Source organism: Balaenoptera borealis (genome assembly GCF_965194805.1).
Source record: "Balaenoptera borealis genome assembly, chromosome: 9".
Lineage (NCBI taxonomy): Eukaryota > Metazoa > Chordata > Mammalia > Artiodactyla > Balaenopteridae > Balaenoptera > Balaenoptera borealis.
This window is the reverse complement of record NC_138873.1, coordinates 34,835,080-34,851,637: the sequence shown is the minus strand read 5'-3', so window position 1 is coordinate 34,851,637 and position 16,558 is coordinate 34,835,080. Positions and strand designations below refer to the sequence as shown.

General features: G+C 38.1%; 1 protein-coding gene across 2 annotated transcripts in view; it reads right to left on the bottom strand.

Moving 5' to 3' along the window:
* Positions 1-16,558, bottom strand: part of THEMIS (thymocyte selection associated) — a 185,276-nt gene that overhangs the window by 92,753 nt on the left and 75,965 nt on the right. For both annotated transcript variants that reach the window (XM_082406176.1, XM_082406175.1), the window contains exon 4: positions 7,045-8,093. In XM_082406176.1, coding sequence (XP_082262302.1) covers positions 7,045-8,093 — 1,049 coding nt within the window. The remainder of the gene's footprint in view (positions 1-7,044; positions 8,094-16,558) is intronic.

Sequence of the window (16,558 nt, the reverse complement as noted above, 5' to 3'; positions counted from 1 at the left end):
GACACTAAAATCAGTATAGGGATTATAGGAAGTTGGCAAGTCAAATGCCCTCCCTTCATACATACTGTGCATCGAACATTCCAAACTGCTGATTCTTCTGTTATGGCTGCTCATTTCTAAACAGCTTATGGACACTTAAGAAAGTGAAAACTATTCTAACCTTTGTAAAGGCCAAAAATTTAATGTGAAATTATTTACTCCAAATTTCATTCAATGATTTTGTAAATCCACTGGAAAAATAAATACTTTTTAATTTACATTTTTTGTGGAGCTAAAAAGTAATGCTAACACTGAAAATATAATAATCACATATTTGGTGGTATTTTAGTTCTTGACTCCAAAGATGGGAGAGAGAAGCAAGGAACAATATTAACTAATGTTTTTCATCAGCCCTTCCTCACTCCCCCAGTGAGAGCATTCTCAGTTGGTAAAAAGCTCAAAGACAGGTAAATTCTTGATTCATTCAAGTATTTCCAAGCAGGAGTATACTTCAACCACCCCAGAATGGAAACAATGTTCTCTGGACAAAAACTCTTTAGAGAAAATAATTTTTTTTATAAGTTTGATAGCTTGTTCACTTAACGCTTGTAATTTCCTTAAAATCAGGCAATATTTTCTAATGTCTTACTTTAACCAATTATTTTTCATTTAAAACTCATCTAAACCATTCTTCGGCTATTCAGTTAGAATATTAAGGTAGTATATGTCATAACTAGAGTAAAAGTTTGAAAGTTCTGATTACCCTCCCACTTCCAAAAGCACCAAAAGAACTTATAAATATTCTGTGTTTCCCATTGGGCACAGATTTCTACCTGCAAGGTTTCAGTTGGAACTTGAGTTTGGCTAATTTTCAACTCAGCACTTCCTTTATTCATCCTTTGCCTGTTTCTCCCATCTTTTTCACTTCTTCCTACTATAGCTGGCTGTTTACAAGCTAATGCCATTTACTAGACCACAAACCGCAGGCAATTCAAAAACCACGATGTAGTAATCTGCCCTAAGAACAGCTTAAATATCTGCTAAAGTATACTAAAATTGTATCTCACAGTTAAAATTTGTCTTTTTAAAGGAAGATCATAGATTCCCTTTACTTTCCTTGTTATTTGGATTTAAACCCCCAATTTTTTAAGTATGTCTATGTTTCACATTCTTTGCCTTTGGTGTTTGAAAATGGCTGAAATGTTAATTTTCTCTATTCACAGGGAAAGACTTTCAGCTTCTATGTTAGACCAAGAGGACACACCAAGAATAGACAGGCATCAATCTTCAGAAGTGCAAAGTTGGTAACAAATCCAAACATGCTTAATGTCTTTACACCACATCAGGTTAACAAAAACAAAAACAAATCACACCCTTTGGGACTATATGCTATAGACAACAAATGAGTGGATGTCTCTAAAGATCTAGATTTAGCCTAGGAGTGTGGGTATCTTTACCACTTTTCAGTCACTCTGTCACACCAGATCAGAAATGAGTCTTAGCACCCAGCAGCAGCTGCTGAAGTGTTCTCTCTCTGCACTTCCCAGAAACTATTGCTTTCCTTCTGTTTTTTTCAGCTCTCACTCTAATTCTGGTACAAGGTTTGTTTTCTGCTCAATTCACAGTACCTTCCCATAACTGCCTCCCATGCTCTTTGCCTTAATGTCTCTCATGGGTGTTCTTCTCCAACAAAATCTAGAAATTCCGGCAGCAAAGTGGACACTGGGCATTAAATGGCCAAACAGAGTTAGTGAAATGCAAGATTTCTGGTCCCAGATGCAGTCTCCGAAGGAGTGGAATATCTCATCTTTCAACCAAAGGTTTGTTTTTCTATCTGGTTATAGACTTTTTCATCAGAATACAGAAGTTACATTTCTCCTATGTGGCACTCAGAAGTCATAGCCATATATATCCACGACAGGCAAAAACCCCAGCGAGAATATGCTCTTTCAAACTATCTGAAACTAATTCTGACATAGAAACTAACCACCAGGGAAGGAGAGTTTACCCCACAACATTGCTATTTAGAACAGAATTTTAGGCCCAGCCTCATTTATTTAGTGACTTTATAATATTGTTTTCATCTGATCAAGTATTAGAATGCACAAATCTTAAAGGTACTATTTTTACGTTGTTATAAGCCTAAGAGGAAATTTGAAGGGTCACTTGATACATTCTCATCCCTTTTTTTTAGACTTCATACATTATTTTCCCAAACAGTTAACGAGCACATTTAAAAAACAAGAAAAAAATCCTTCAATGTCAAACTTCATGGGCCTGGAAATGTGCAGTCAATTCTGTTGAAATCTATCCCCCATCTCATCTGCCCCTGCTTATATCCAAACCACAATTCTCAAATTCCTAATACGGTTGTTTTTTTCTTATTTAGGTATTAGAGAACCGTTGACAATCTTACCTTGGAAAACAATTCTTTCTATTTATCCTAGTTCCAATAACCTGTCCTCAGATAGCCTTAATTTCTAAACTTCTTAGGTGAATGTGTAGGGTTCATAACCGACAATGGATATCTACTACAAGTGAATTTGGCTAACACTGAGTACATTTAGTTTCTTAATTAGCCTGTACAACTATCCTGTTGTGAAATGCAAGAAATGATCTAGTAAAGCTAATGATACCAGGAAGACAAAAGTAAACTATATAATGAAGTATCTGATATTCTTCTCTACATATGTAATAAGGTATTTTAATAAGTTAAGTCAGTTTGAATAGTTAAACCCTGAATAACCGTTACAAATTGTTCTCTGAATTTAAAGCAATATTCCACATACAATCCAAAACCTTAGAGGCTGGTTTTCAGTGGCTGCTTCCTGCCTGCAAAGTGCTAAAAAAAAGTCTTATCCAACCACTTCAAATGCATACATAAATAGAAGAGCTTTAATGTAGATATCAGAAGAAATATAAAAGAAATATATAAAAGGATGACTGTGATCATAAGAAATGGTTGGTTGCAAGACTTTTCGAGTACACTATGCAGAAACTGACAGAGCTTCTGTTTAAATTTCAAAAACGATCTACTAAGTGGAGTCCTACCTTCATGGTGAGACAAATTGTTGAAAATAAGGAGGTCAGTAGGTCTGCACACAGGTAAATTATAGCATCCTCTGACACTTTAAACTGATTTCAGAGAAAATATAGCTCTTTATCGACCACACCAGAAATTATGAAACTTATCATAAACAAAGAATCATAGATTCTCAATCAATTGATAAACTTTCAACCAAGCAGAAATCTCCTGACACCATTACTGACCTAGGGTTTCCTAGATTCTGCTGAACCCTTTTCAGGGATAAGAAATAAGTCCCAACATATTACTCCAAAATTGTCCTCCCTTTCACTCTCAGCTAGTGTTGTAATGGAAAATAAGAATGCAATCTTTGCCACAAAATAGTTCTTTAAATGTATAAAGTAACTAATATCATCTAGTACCAAGTCATTCAAGTTTAGACTATCACTCAGTTCCCTAAACCATTTACAGAAGGAAATGGCTCCTGGACTTTTTAACATCTTAACAAACAACTCTTAATATCTTAACAAAGTTCAGGTAATCAATATTCTTTAGGAGTGGGACTCAGAACTAGACACAAGAATCCATACGGGGCCTGAAAAATGAACAAGTAGTTAGGAATTATTAAGTTGATCTGGAATCCTACGTGTATGAATTTAGTCAAAGATTGCATTTGTTTTCTTTCAGTAGCTGGAGATAATAGGAAATAGATGTATTGCTCTCTGCCCCTGGGTCCTGGCACCAAGCTCCTGAAGCCCTTGTAACTTCCTGAATGATAAGAGCACTAGGAGCATCTTCTTTTTTAATATTTGGTCTTTGACCCCAGCTTCTGACACAGGGCTCCTACATCTCCTGGAATTTCCTGGGTGATAGGAGTGTCTTTTGTTCTAATGAGGCGACTCTGGGTGGGCTCCCGGATGGCTCCTGGATTGGGGCTGGCCACCAGAAACACCAAGCCATAATTAGAAGCTTGGAATTTTCAGCCCCAATCCCCATTCTCCAGAGAGGGGAGAAGGGAAACTGGAAAAGGAGTTAATAATCGATCATGCTTACATGAGGAAACTTCCATAAAATTCCCAGAAGTACATGGTTCAGAGAACTTGCAGGTTAGTGGACACATCCACACACCAGGGGGGTGGTATATCCTAACTCTATGGGACAGAAGTTCCTGAGCTCTCGGGACCCTTCCAGACCTCACCCTTCATGTCTCTTTATCTGACTGTTCATCTGTATTCTGTATCATATCCTTTAACTGGTAAATGTAAGTAGGTGTTTCCCTGAGTTCTGTGAGCCACTCTAGCAAATTAATGGAACCTGAGGAGGGGGTCCTGGGGACCTCTGATTTGCAGCCAAGTCAGACAGAGGCTGTCGGTAACCTGAGGACCTACTACTTGCAATTGGCATCTGAAGTGGGGAGCAGTCTTGCGGGAGTGAGCTCTTAACCTGTGGGACTGAGCTCTTAACCTGTGGGATCTAATGTTATCTCCAGGTAGACAGAGTCTGAATTGAGTTAAGTAATTGCAGGACACCCAACTGGTGTCAAAGAATCGCTTGCTGAGGGAAAATTTCCATACATCTGGTGTCGGAGGTTTTGTGAGTGTGGCAGTAGTGTGAGCGTAAAGGAGAAACATAGGAGGAGGACTGAAGGTTTCTCCAAGCAGTAACCTAGATGAAACGTTGTTGTTTTGTGAGTTTCTCTCCTAATAAAACGTGTAGATCATTTTCAGTTGACATTCTTTCAAAGGGCATTTAAAATTTATTAAATTTATTTTTTTCTACGAATGGTTTCTTAGAAGTTTAGGAGTTTTGATCTCTTCCTTTCTGATTGTAATAGGCATCTACTTTTTTATATCTCCAGACCTTCATATACTGTTATTTGAGACATATTTCTATTATTTGAGTCAACTAGTCCTTATTCCCTTCCCCACCAATCCTGGCTGTAGCTGGGGCAGACAATGAATTGATTGAACCAAGAGATGGGCATGTGATCCAAAGTCCTTCCCTTTTTAAAAATTGGAACTAAACAAAGAGATTATGTTCTTCTCTAGTGATGAAACTACAAGATGCAGGAACTGTCAGAAGTAATGTCCAATGTGTGATGAAAAGGAAGACCCACTCTGGCTGTGTTCTACATCCTGTTTCCAGTTGTCCCTGAAGCCTAGCTGTATACCCTGAGGTTCTCCAAGGGTGCCTGAGCTACTACTTTCATTAAAAGGAAAAAGGGAAAAAAAGCCACTTTGCCAGCAAAACAAGTCCTAACTTAAATACAGATTTTTCTATCTAAAGTTTTTATTTATTCCTCCCTCCCAATCTTATGTCCTATGTTAGCTTTCTATTGTTGCTGTAACATAAACTTGGTGCCTTAAACAATATGAATTTATTATCTTGGAGTTTTGTAAGTCAGAAATTCAACAGGAGTCTCATTGACTAAAAGTAAGGTGTTAGCAGAGCTGTGCTCCTTTCTGGAGGCTCTAGGGAAGAAAGCTTCCTTGTCTTTCTCGCTACTAGAGACCGTCTGCATTCCTTGGCTCAATGATCCTTTCCTCCATCTTCAAAGGTAGCAACGCTGCATCTCTTTAACATTCTTCTGTAGTCACATCTTTCTCTGACCCTGACCTTAAGTGAGAAAGATATTTTAAGGACTCTTGTGATTAACTTGGACCTACCTGAATAATCCAGGATTATCTCATCTCAAGGTCCTTAATTTTAAGTACATGTGCAAAGTCTCTTTTACTAACCAATGTAGCATATTCACAGTTCTGGAGACTTAGGTATAGACACCTTGGGTGGGGGTGAGAGGATGGGGGTAGGGGGATGGGACATTATTCTGCTTCCCACTAAAAATGACAACAGCATTCCATCTCTCACATCATTCAATTCAGTAATAAAAATATATTCAACAGGAGAAGCCAGGCACTCTCCACATTAATAGCAGCCTGTTAATCAACATTATTTGGAAAGAGTTGTTTAGTTTAGTTTCAAAATTGATTTTTCTGGAAAGGAAATTTCTGCTGGTTTTATCTTTTCCTGAGGATGAGTTTGAAGATGTTTACTGGATTTCCCCAGCATACAATCAGAATGCAATCTTTGAAATGTAGAATTAAATGTATTTCCATACCCACATCCTTGAAGCCTGAGGCTGCTATCATTCCTGAGTATAGAGAGTAAACACAGCATCTCTCTTTGTTTTACTAATTGCTTTGTTTCCCCAAGCTGCTAGCACAACATCTGCCAGAGCAGAATGCACTATTTCCACACACCAGAGAACCACTGCCTGCCAGATAAACGACTTAAGCTCCGTGGTGTAAGGGCAAGTGCTTTCCAGGCACTCAGCAGGCAGTTTTTAAGAGGCAAAAACTTTAAGCAGAAATGAAGCTGAAACCCCTCCCCTCCCATCTTTAGAGTGGTTATGGAGTTGTGGATTCTGTAATGATCTCATACTGCCTGCAATTTTATTGATTTTGTTTTACAATATAACTGTTAAAGATGACAATTCTCAGACAGGCAGAATGTGGGCAGATGCCCATGTTCTCACACAGTTCTGCCAAGATATTTTTACATCTTTCCACACATAAAACAAAATGAAGACATGTGCTATAGATGCATGCTACTGGTACCCCCGCCCCCAGAAGAAGGGAGTTGATTGTGTGCTCATTTCCTGGATGAAGTATTAAAACAACTCCACCTAGAAAAACATGAACAGCACTTCCAAAATAAAAGAGGTTTGCTTCTGAGGCACCTTATAAACCATTCCTAATTACCAAAACACACTGAAACAGCAGTTTGTAATCATGTGTCATCCCTGCTAGTTCTAATTCCTAAACTTCTTGTCACATCTACTGGTTAAGCATCAAAATACAAAACGCTGTAACAGCTTAGGCTCTGTTGATGTTCAATCATCTACTGTGCACCAGAAAGGCTCATTTCAAATATGGCATGAAAGGAAGAAAAGTAAGCAAAAACCAGACTCAGAAGAGACTTGAAATAACTTGCCCCCAGAAAAACACTCAAGAGGAAAAACTGCAAAATCATAGCCTTACCTTGGGAGACTTGGGCAGACCCACTGTCTTTTCTTCTGCTAAGCTGAGCAGGTTTAACTTTGTTTCCTCCACGGAGGGATGTTTGGGAGGGCGAGGTGGGGGGTACGAGAAAGAGTTTTCATATCTCCGCATCATATAATACTGTTCTTCAGGGATCTCTTCGACCAGAGTCCTGACTAGAAATGATCCTGGATCCCCAGACAAATTATTAACTAACTGAACAGTCATATTCACGCGGCCAGCAGGAATTTCCCAGCACTCCTTGGGGTTGGCAAAGTCACTTATGAGTAGATAAGAGTCTGTGATAGCTTCCTCCAACCGTAGTCCTGGTGTAGCAGCCAAAATGTCTTCTTCAGTGAAAAGATCTCTCACAGAAACCTTCACATTGAAGGGCAAGTGGAACTGTGCACAGAGCTCAGAAATCTGGTACTGCTTCTTATCATGAATCACCTCTACAAAACCTCCTTCCATGTACAAAGGGAGCAGTGCTGCCTCATAGGATTTTTTGAGGATTTTTTCACAAGCCAGAACGTTCACCACTTTTTTGATCCCTTCACAGAGGACTTCCGTCGTCTGTGAGTGATGCACTAGAAACTGGTCCCCGGCAGATACAGATGACAGCTCGTCATGGGGGGAATGAAAGGCTTTGGTGGCCACCACGTGGAGAGGCTCCTTTTCACTCTTTGCTATCTCAAGATCATAGGGGGTTGGGAACTCCCGAGGTCGCCGCTTGAATTTGCCTTTATAGCTAGGGGGGATCAAGAAGTGTCTCTTAGGAAAATTGCTTCTAATTTCTGAAGCTAAGATCCTTGATGCCTGGCACTTTTTGTGGATCACAATGGTTTTCCCAGGTTGTAAAACGTTTCTGGGTAGCTGGTTTCCTTGGGGCGCTTCTATGACTTCAGCCACTATGGGGAACTCTTTACTGGTCATTTCAAAAAGATCTTGTGTAGATAACAGCTGAAGAAACCAGTTGGAATCATAACTGTCTGTAATGTCTTTGACTTCAACATCTAAACTGGGGAGGATACGGACTATATCCTTTCTAACTGGAAAACAAAAAGACATTTTGTGTATCAAAATGTTGCTCTGAAGTAGTATTAAAATCACTCCAGGGGTACCATAAATAAATTTCATTAAAAAAAAATCTCAGATGCTCATGATATAACATTTCTTATGTATGACTTTCCTTTTTTAAATTTAAAAATGAAATAGATGGTAAATAAAAACAATACCCATAAATCTGCCTAGTTTTAGAAGTAGACATTAATCAGTATCTTGGAGCCCTGCAAACCTCACCAAAATCACATCCTCCTCACTGCAACCTAAGCTTAATCATTCTCCTGATTTTGGTGTTAACCATTCCCTTGTTTTTCTTTGTAGTTTTATCACACATAACATACATGAATATATGTGCACGTGTTTAAACGTATATGTGTGTGTTTTCCCAGAAAATTTATTATATCATTTTAGGTCATGCTTTTGAGGTCCAGATATTGTACGTAAAATTATCCTAGAAGAAAGTTTGGGTACTCCAAGTAAGACTCTTCCTGCATAAGGCCCAAGACACATTCTATATACAAATTCTATCCTGTGGGATATAACCGTATTGCAAAATCTTGGGATATAAAGTACTCAAGATTAATATATGGAAATGGATACCAAAACGCAGTCTTTTTCCAATGTGAAAACTATTTCTTTCTCTGCTGGTGCTATATTAACATCTAGTTAGAAAAGAAGTGGCATAGGATGGGTTACAGTCAAAGGAGCCACTCAGGAACACTAGATTTGCTGGTAGAGTGCTTACCAATGTATTCTTTGCCTAATGTGTCCCTGGGGACTAATGAATCTCTGTATTCTTTCCAAGAGTCCACTGTCTCAGAAGTCTTTCTTTGAGACTACAGAGACACTTAAAATATTGTCCTGAAATCCTCTGCTCTCCATATACTGTCCCACATAGTATCCTTATAAATGGTCTTACGTTAAAAAAATAAAGTTATATGTTAATATCAACAGGATTTTATAATGGTTTATATTTTCTTGACAATTTCCTAACACTTAATGTTTTATAGCCTTTTCACAATCTACCATTGTTTCCCAGTATATCTAGCCACCCGTCTGTCAATATTCTTTCTTCCCTGTATGCTTTTGAAAATTAATAATTTGGAAGATTTAGAAGACAGAATGTTTCTCTTATAAAACATTACCTATATTATTACATTTTATATTACTGTTTATGCAGCCTCTGAAAACTATAATTTGTGTCATATTACTTGCACATGCTGTGTAACAGAGTTCCTAAAAACACAGTATGAAATTGCATTACTTTATTTTCTTGAACATAAAATAGAGAAAAGAAAAAAACCGATGGTTGCCTATAGGCTGAAGTTCAATAAAAATTGTAAAGATTCTCCATTAAAAAAAGAACGGGGTGGGGGGAACGCTAAAAAAAACCTTTACCAGTTCATTTTATAAAGCTTAGCAAACCCAAACCTTTGAGATTGTTGCCACAGGTTTCCCTGAACCCCAAGGTAATTTTAGAAACTTTAAAATCACACTTATTTGAATCAAAATGAACTGTGTGGAGAGATTAACCAAGATGGCGGAGTAGAAGGATGTGCTCTCACTCCCTCTTGCGAGAGCAACAGAATCACAACTGGCTGCTGGACAATCATCGACAGGAAGACACTGGACTTCACCAAGGAGGATACTCCACGTCCAAGGCCAGAGGAGAAGCCACAGTGAGATGGTAGGAGGGGCACAATCAGAGTAAAATCAACTCCCATAACTGCTGGGTGGGTGACTCACAGACTGGTGAACACTTATACCACAGAAGTCCACCCACTGGAGTGAAGGTTCTGAGCCCCACGTCAGGCTTCCCAACCTGGGGGTCCAGCAACGGGAGGAGGAATTCATAGAGAATCAGACTTTGAAGCCTAGTGAGAATTGATTGCAGGACTTCGACAGGACTGGGGGAAACAGAGACCCCACTCTTGGAGGGCGCACACGGAATAGTGTGCGCATCGGGACCCGGGGGAAGGAGCAGTGACCTTGGGGGAGACTGAACCAGACCTACCTGCTAGTGTTGGAGGGTCTCCTGCAGAGGCGGGGGCTGGCTCTGTTTCACCGTGGGGAGAAGGACACTAGCAGCAGAGGTTCTGGGAAGTATTCCTTGGCGTGAGCCCTCCCAGAGTCTGTCATTAGCCCCACCAAAGAGCCCAGGTAGGCTCCAGTGTTGGCTTGCATCAGGCAAAACAACCAACAGGGAGGGAACCCAGCCTCACCCATCAACAGTCAAGTGGATTAAAGTTTTACAGAGCTCTGACTGCCACAGCAACAGTCAGCTCTACCCACCACCAGAGCCTCCCATCAAGCCTCTTAGGTAGCCTCAACCACCAGAGGGCAAACAGCAGAAACAAGAAAAACTACAATCCTGCAGCCTGTGGAACAAAAACCACATTTACAGAAAGATAGACAAGATGAAAAGGCAGAGGGCTATATACCAGATGAAGGAACAAGAAAAAACCCCAGAAAAACAACTAAATGAAGTGGAGATAGGCAACCTTCCAGAAAAAGAATTCAGAATAATGATAGTGAAGATGATCCAGGACCTCGGAATAAGAATGGAGGCAAAGATTGAGAAGATGCAAGAAATGATTAACAAAGACCTAGAAGAATTAAAGAACAAACAAACAGAGATGACCAATACAATAACTGAAATGAAAACTACACTAGAAGGAATCAATAGCAGAATAACTGAGGCAGAAGAACGGATAAGTGACCTGGAAGACAGAATGGTGGAATTCACTGCTGGGGAACAGACTAAAGAAAAAAGAATGAAAAGAAACGAAGACAGCCTAAGAGACCTCTGGGACAACATTAAACGCAACAACATTCACATTATAGGGGTCCCAGAAGGAGAAGAGAGAGAGAAAGGACCAGAGAACATATTTGAAGAGATTATAGTCGAAAACTTCCCTAACATGGGAAAGGAAATAGCCACCCAAGTCCAGGAAGCGCAGAGAGTCCCATACAGGATAAACCCAAGGAGAAACACGCCGAGACACATAGTATTCAAAGTGGCAAAAATTAAAGACAAAGAAAAATTATTGAAAGCAGCAAGGGAAAAACGACAAATAACATACAAGGGCACTCCCATAAGGTTAACAGCTGATTTCTCAGCAGAAACTCTACAAGCCAGAAGAGAGTGGCATGATATACTTAAAGTGATGAATGGGAAGAACCTACAACCAAGATTACTCTACCCGGCAAGGATCTCATTTAGATTTGATGGAGAAATCAAAAGCTTTACAGACAAGCAAAAGCTAAGAGAATTCAGCGCCACCAAACAAGCTCTACAACAAATGCTAAAGGAACTTCTCTAAGTGGGAAACACAAGAGAAGAAAAGGACCTACCAAAACAAACCCAAAACAATTAAGAAAATGGGAATAGGAACATACATATCGATAACTACCTTAAACATGAATGGATTAAATGCTCCAACCAAAAGACACAGGCTTGCTGAATGGATACAAAAACAAGACCCATATATATGCTGTCTACAAGAGACCCACTTTAGACCTAGGGACACATACAGACTGAAAGTGAGGGGATGGAAAAAGATATTCCATGCAAATGGAAATCAAAAGAAAGCTGGAGTAGCTATACTCATATCAGATAAAATAGACTTTAAAATAAAGAATGTTACAAGAGACAAGGAAGGACACTACATAATGATCAAGGGATCAATCCAAGAAGAAGATATAACAATTATAAATATATATGCACCCAACATAGGAGCACCTCAATACATAAGACAACTGCTAACAGCTATAAAAGAGGAAATTGACAGTAACACAATAATAGTGGGGGACTTTAACACCTCACTTCCACCAATGGACAGATCATCCAAAATGAAAATAAATAAGGAAACAGAAGCTTTAAATGACACAATAGACCAGATATCTTTAATTGATATTTATAGGACATTCCATCCAAAAACAGCAGATTACACGTTCTTCTCAAGTGCGCACGGAAAATTCTCCAGGATAGATCACATCTTGGGTCACAAATCAAGCCTCAATAAATTTAAGAAAATTGAAATCATATCAAGCGTCTTTTCTGACCACAATGCTATGAGATTAGAAATGAATTACAGGGAAAAAAACGTAAAAAACACAAACACATTGAGGCTAAATAATACGTTACTAAATAATCAAGAGATCACTGAAGAAATCAAAGAGGAAATCAAAAAATACCTAGAGACAAATGACAATGAAAACACGACGACCCAAAACCTATGGGAAGCAGCAAAAGCAGTTCTAAGAGGGAAGTTTATAGCTATACAAGCCTACCTAAAGAAACAAGAAAAATCTCAAGTAAACAATCTAAACTTACACCTAAAGAAACTAGAGAAAGAAGAACAAACAAAACCCAAAGCTAGCAGAAGGAAAGAAATCATAAAGATCAGAGCGGAAATAAATGAAACAAAAACAAAGAAAACAATAGCAAAGATCAATAAAACTAAAAGCTGGTTCTTTGAGAAGATAAACAAAATTGATAAGCCATTAGCCAGACTCATCAAGAAAAAGAGGGAGAGGACTCAAATCAATAAAATCAGAAATGAAAAAGGAGAAGTTACAACAGACACCGCAGAAATACAAAGCATCCTAAGAGACTACTACAAGCAACTTTATGCCAATAAAATGGACAACCTGGAAGAAATGGACAAATTCTTAGAAAGGTATAACCTTCCAGACTGAACCAGGAAGAAACAGAAAATATGAACAGACCAATCACAAGTAATGAAATTGAAACTGTGATTAAAAATCTTCCAACAAACAAAAGTCCAGGACCAGACGGCTTCACAGATGAATTCTATCAAACATTTAGAGAAGAGCTAACACCTATCTTTCTCAAACTCTTCCAAAAAATTGAAGAGGAAGGAACACTCCCAAACTCATTCTATGAGGTCACCATCACCCTGATACCAAAACCAGACAAAGACACTACAAAAACAGAAAATTATAGACCAATACCACTGATGAATATAGATGCAAAAATCCTCAACAAAATACTAGCAAACAGAATCCAACAACACATTAAAAGGATCATACACCACGATCAAGTGGGATTTATCTCAGGGATGCAAGGATTCTTCAATATACACAAATCAATCAATGTGATACACCATATTAACAAATTAAAGAAGAAAGACCATATGATCATCTCAATAGATGCAGAAAAAGCTTTTGACAAAGGTCAACACCCATGTATGATAAAAACTCTCCAGAAAGTGGGCATAGAGGGAACCTACCTCAACATAATAAAGGCCATGTATGACAAACCCACAGCAAACATCATTCTCAATGGTGAAAAGCTGAAAGCATTTCCTCTAAGATCAGGAACGAGACAAGGATGTCCACTCTCACCACTATTATTCAACATAGTTTTGGAAGTCCTAGCCACGGCAATCAGAGAAGAAAAAGAAATAAAAGGAATACAAATTGGAAAAGAAGAAGTAATACTGTCACTGTTTGAAGATGACATGATACTATACATAGAGAATCCTAAAACTGCCACCAGAAAACTGCTAGAGCTAATTAATGAATATGGTAAAGTTGCAGGATACAAAATAATGCACAGAAATCTCTTGCATTCCTATACACTAATGATGAAAAATCTGAAAGAGAAATTATGGAAACACTCCCATTTACCACTGCAACAAAAAGAATAAAATACCTAGGAATAAACCTACCTAAGGAGGTAAAAGACCTGTACTCAGAAAACTATAAGACACTGATGAAAGAAATTAAAGATGATACCAACAGATGGAGAGATATACCATGTTCTTGGATTGGAAGAATCAACATTGTGAAAATGACTATACTACCCAAAGCAATCTACAGATTCAATGCAATCCCTATCAAATTACCAATGGCATTTTTTACAGAACTTGAACAAAAAATCTTAAAATCTGTATGGAGACACAAAAGACCCCGAATAGCCAAAGCAGTCTTGAGGGAAAAAAACGGAACTGGAGGAATCAGACTCTCTGACTTCACACTATACTACAAAGCTACAGTAATCAAGACAATATGGTACTGGCACAAAAACAGAAACATAGATCAATGGAACAAGATAGAGAGCCCAGAGATAAACCCAGGCACCTATGGTCAGCTAATCTATGACAAAGGAGGCAAAGATACACCATGGAGAAAAGACAGTCTCTTCAATAAGTGGTGCTGGGAAAACTGGACAGCTACATGTAAAAGAATGAAATTAGAACACTCCCTAACACCATACACAAAAATAAACTCAAAATGGATTAGAGACCTAAATGTAAGACCGGACACTATAAAACTCTTAGAGGAAAACATAGGAAGAACACTCTTTGACATAAATCACAGCAAGATCTTTTTTGATCCGCCTCCTAGAGTAATGGAAATAAAAACAAAAATAAACAAATGGGACCTAATGAAACTTCAAAGCTTTTGCACAGCAAAGGAAACCATAAACAAGATGAAAAGACAACCCTCAGAATGGGAGAAAATATTTGCAAACGAATCAACGGACAAAGGATTAATCTCCAAAATATATAAACAGCTCATTCAGCTCAATATTAAAGAAACAAACACCCCAATCCAAAAATGGGCAGAAGACCTAAATAGACATTTCTCCAAAGAAGACATACAGACGGCCATGAAGCACATGAAAAGATGCTCAACATCACTAATTATTAGAGAAATGAAAATCAAAACTACAATGAGGTATCACCTCACACCAGTTAGAATGGGCATCATCAGAAAATTTACAAACAACAAATCCTGGAGAGGGTGTGGAGAAAAGGGAACCCTCTTGCACTGTTGGTGGGAATGCAAATTGATATAGCCACTATGGAGAACAATATGGAGGTTCCTTAAAAAACTAAAAATAGAACTACCATATGATCCAGCAATCCCACTACTGGGCATATACCCAGAGAAAACCAAAATTCAAAAAGACACATGCACCCCAATGTTCATTGCAGCACTATTTACAATAGCCCGGTCATGGAAGCAACCTAAATGCCCATCAACAGACGAATGGATAAAGAAGTTGTGGTACATATATACAATGGAATATTACTCAGCCATAAAAAGGAACGAAATTGAGTCATTTGTTGAGACGTGGATGGATCTAGAGACTGTCATACAGAGTGAAGTAAGTCAGAAAGAGAAAAACAAATATCATATATTAATGCGTGTATGTGGAACCTAGAAAAATGGTACAGATGAGCCAGTTTGCAGGGCAGAAGTTGAGACACAGATGTAGAGAACAGACATATGGACACCAAGGGGGGAAAACTGCGGTGGGGTGGGGATGGTGGTGTGCTGAATTGGGCGATTGGGACTGACATGTATACAGTGATGTGTATAAAATTGATGACTAATAAGAACCTGCAGTATAAAAAAAAAAAAACAACTAATACTAAACTTTCATTGGGTTATTTGTATGGAAATATGTTAATATAAATGTTTCAGACATTACATGAAATTTCTAAAAATCTTATATGTTCTGGTATAATGTCATAAGTCATAATCCTAGTTATTACTTTAAAATGTATATCTCAGAAATAACTAATTTTCTTGTCAACTGCATTATTATGAACTTTCATCAAATCTTTAACCGTGGTCATTTTTAAGTCTTTTGTCATTTACAGACAGTTCTGGGTGTACTCTGATGCTTTTGCAAATATGTTCCTATAAAAGGGTTTCATCTTCAAGAAATTCATGGAAAAGAGTCTGACAAGTACAGGTTTCTGGTAACTGACTGTACTGCTGAACTGAATGAATAAGCATTTTCAGAACTCTAATGAAAAACTGATGCACTCATAAATGTGCTAACAAAAGATCAAGATAAAAAAAAATTAATTACATGGGACTGAGTGAACTGATGAGGATGAGTATAATTTTTGTGACTTTCTGTTTGAATTAAAAAAAAAAATCCCACAAGGACTCAGAGGCAAAGAATATAGAAATCAATTTTCACTGCAAAGTAAAGGAGCTGTTACAGTGGAGGATTACTGGACTGAATGTCAATATTATGACATAGTATGAGTGTGTTTCATGTTTGGTAATTGCAATCATTGTTGCTTTTGTTGTGGTCATCCATGTACAATGCTTGGTGTCAGTCTATTTATCTCTTGTAAAAATAAAATACAGTGTGTGTGTGTGTGTGTGTGTGTGTGTGAAAAAAAAAAAAGAAAGCAAATGCTAGAGTTACCAAAAGCAATCTGGAAATCAGTATCTTTGTCATATATGTAGAAAATATATTAGCTGGCCAACGGCAGAATATATGCAAAAGTACTGTGGATTAAAACCTTCCCACATTTAAAAAAAAAACAAAATGAGCTGTGTTTAAGAATTGTAGAGCTAGGACTAGATGGGTTCATAGACTCAGGTCATTTCTCAAGTTGAGGGAACAACTTGACACTGGTAGAATAGATGCCATTAATGACTTTCTGAGGGCTTT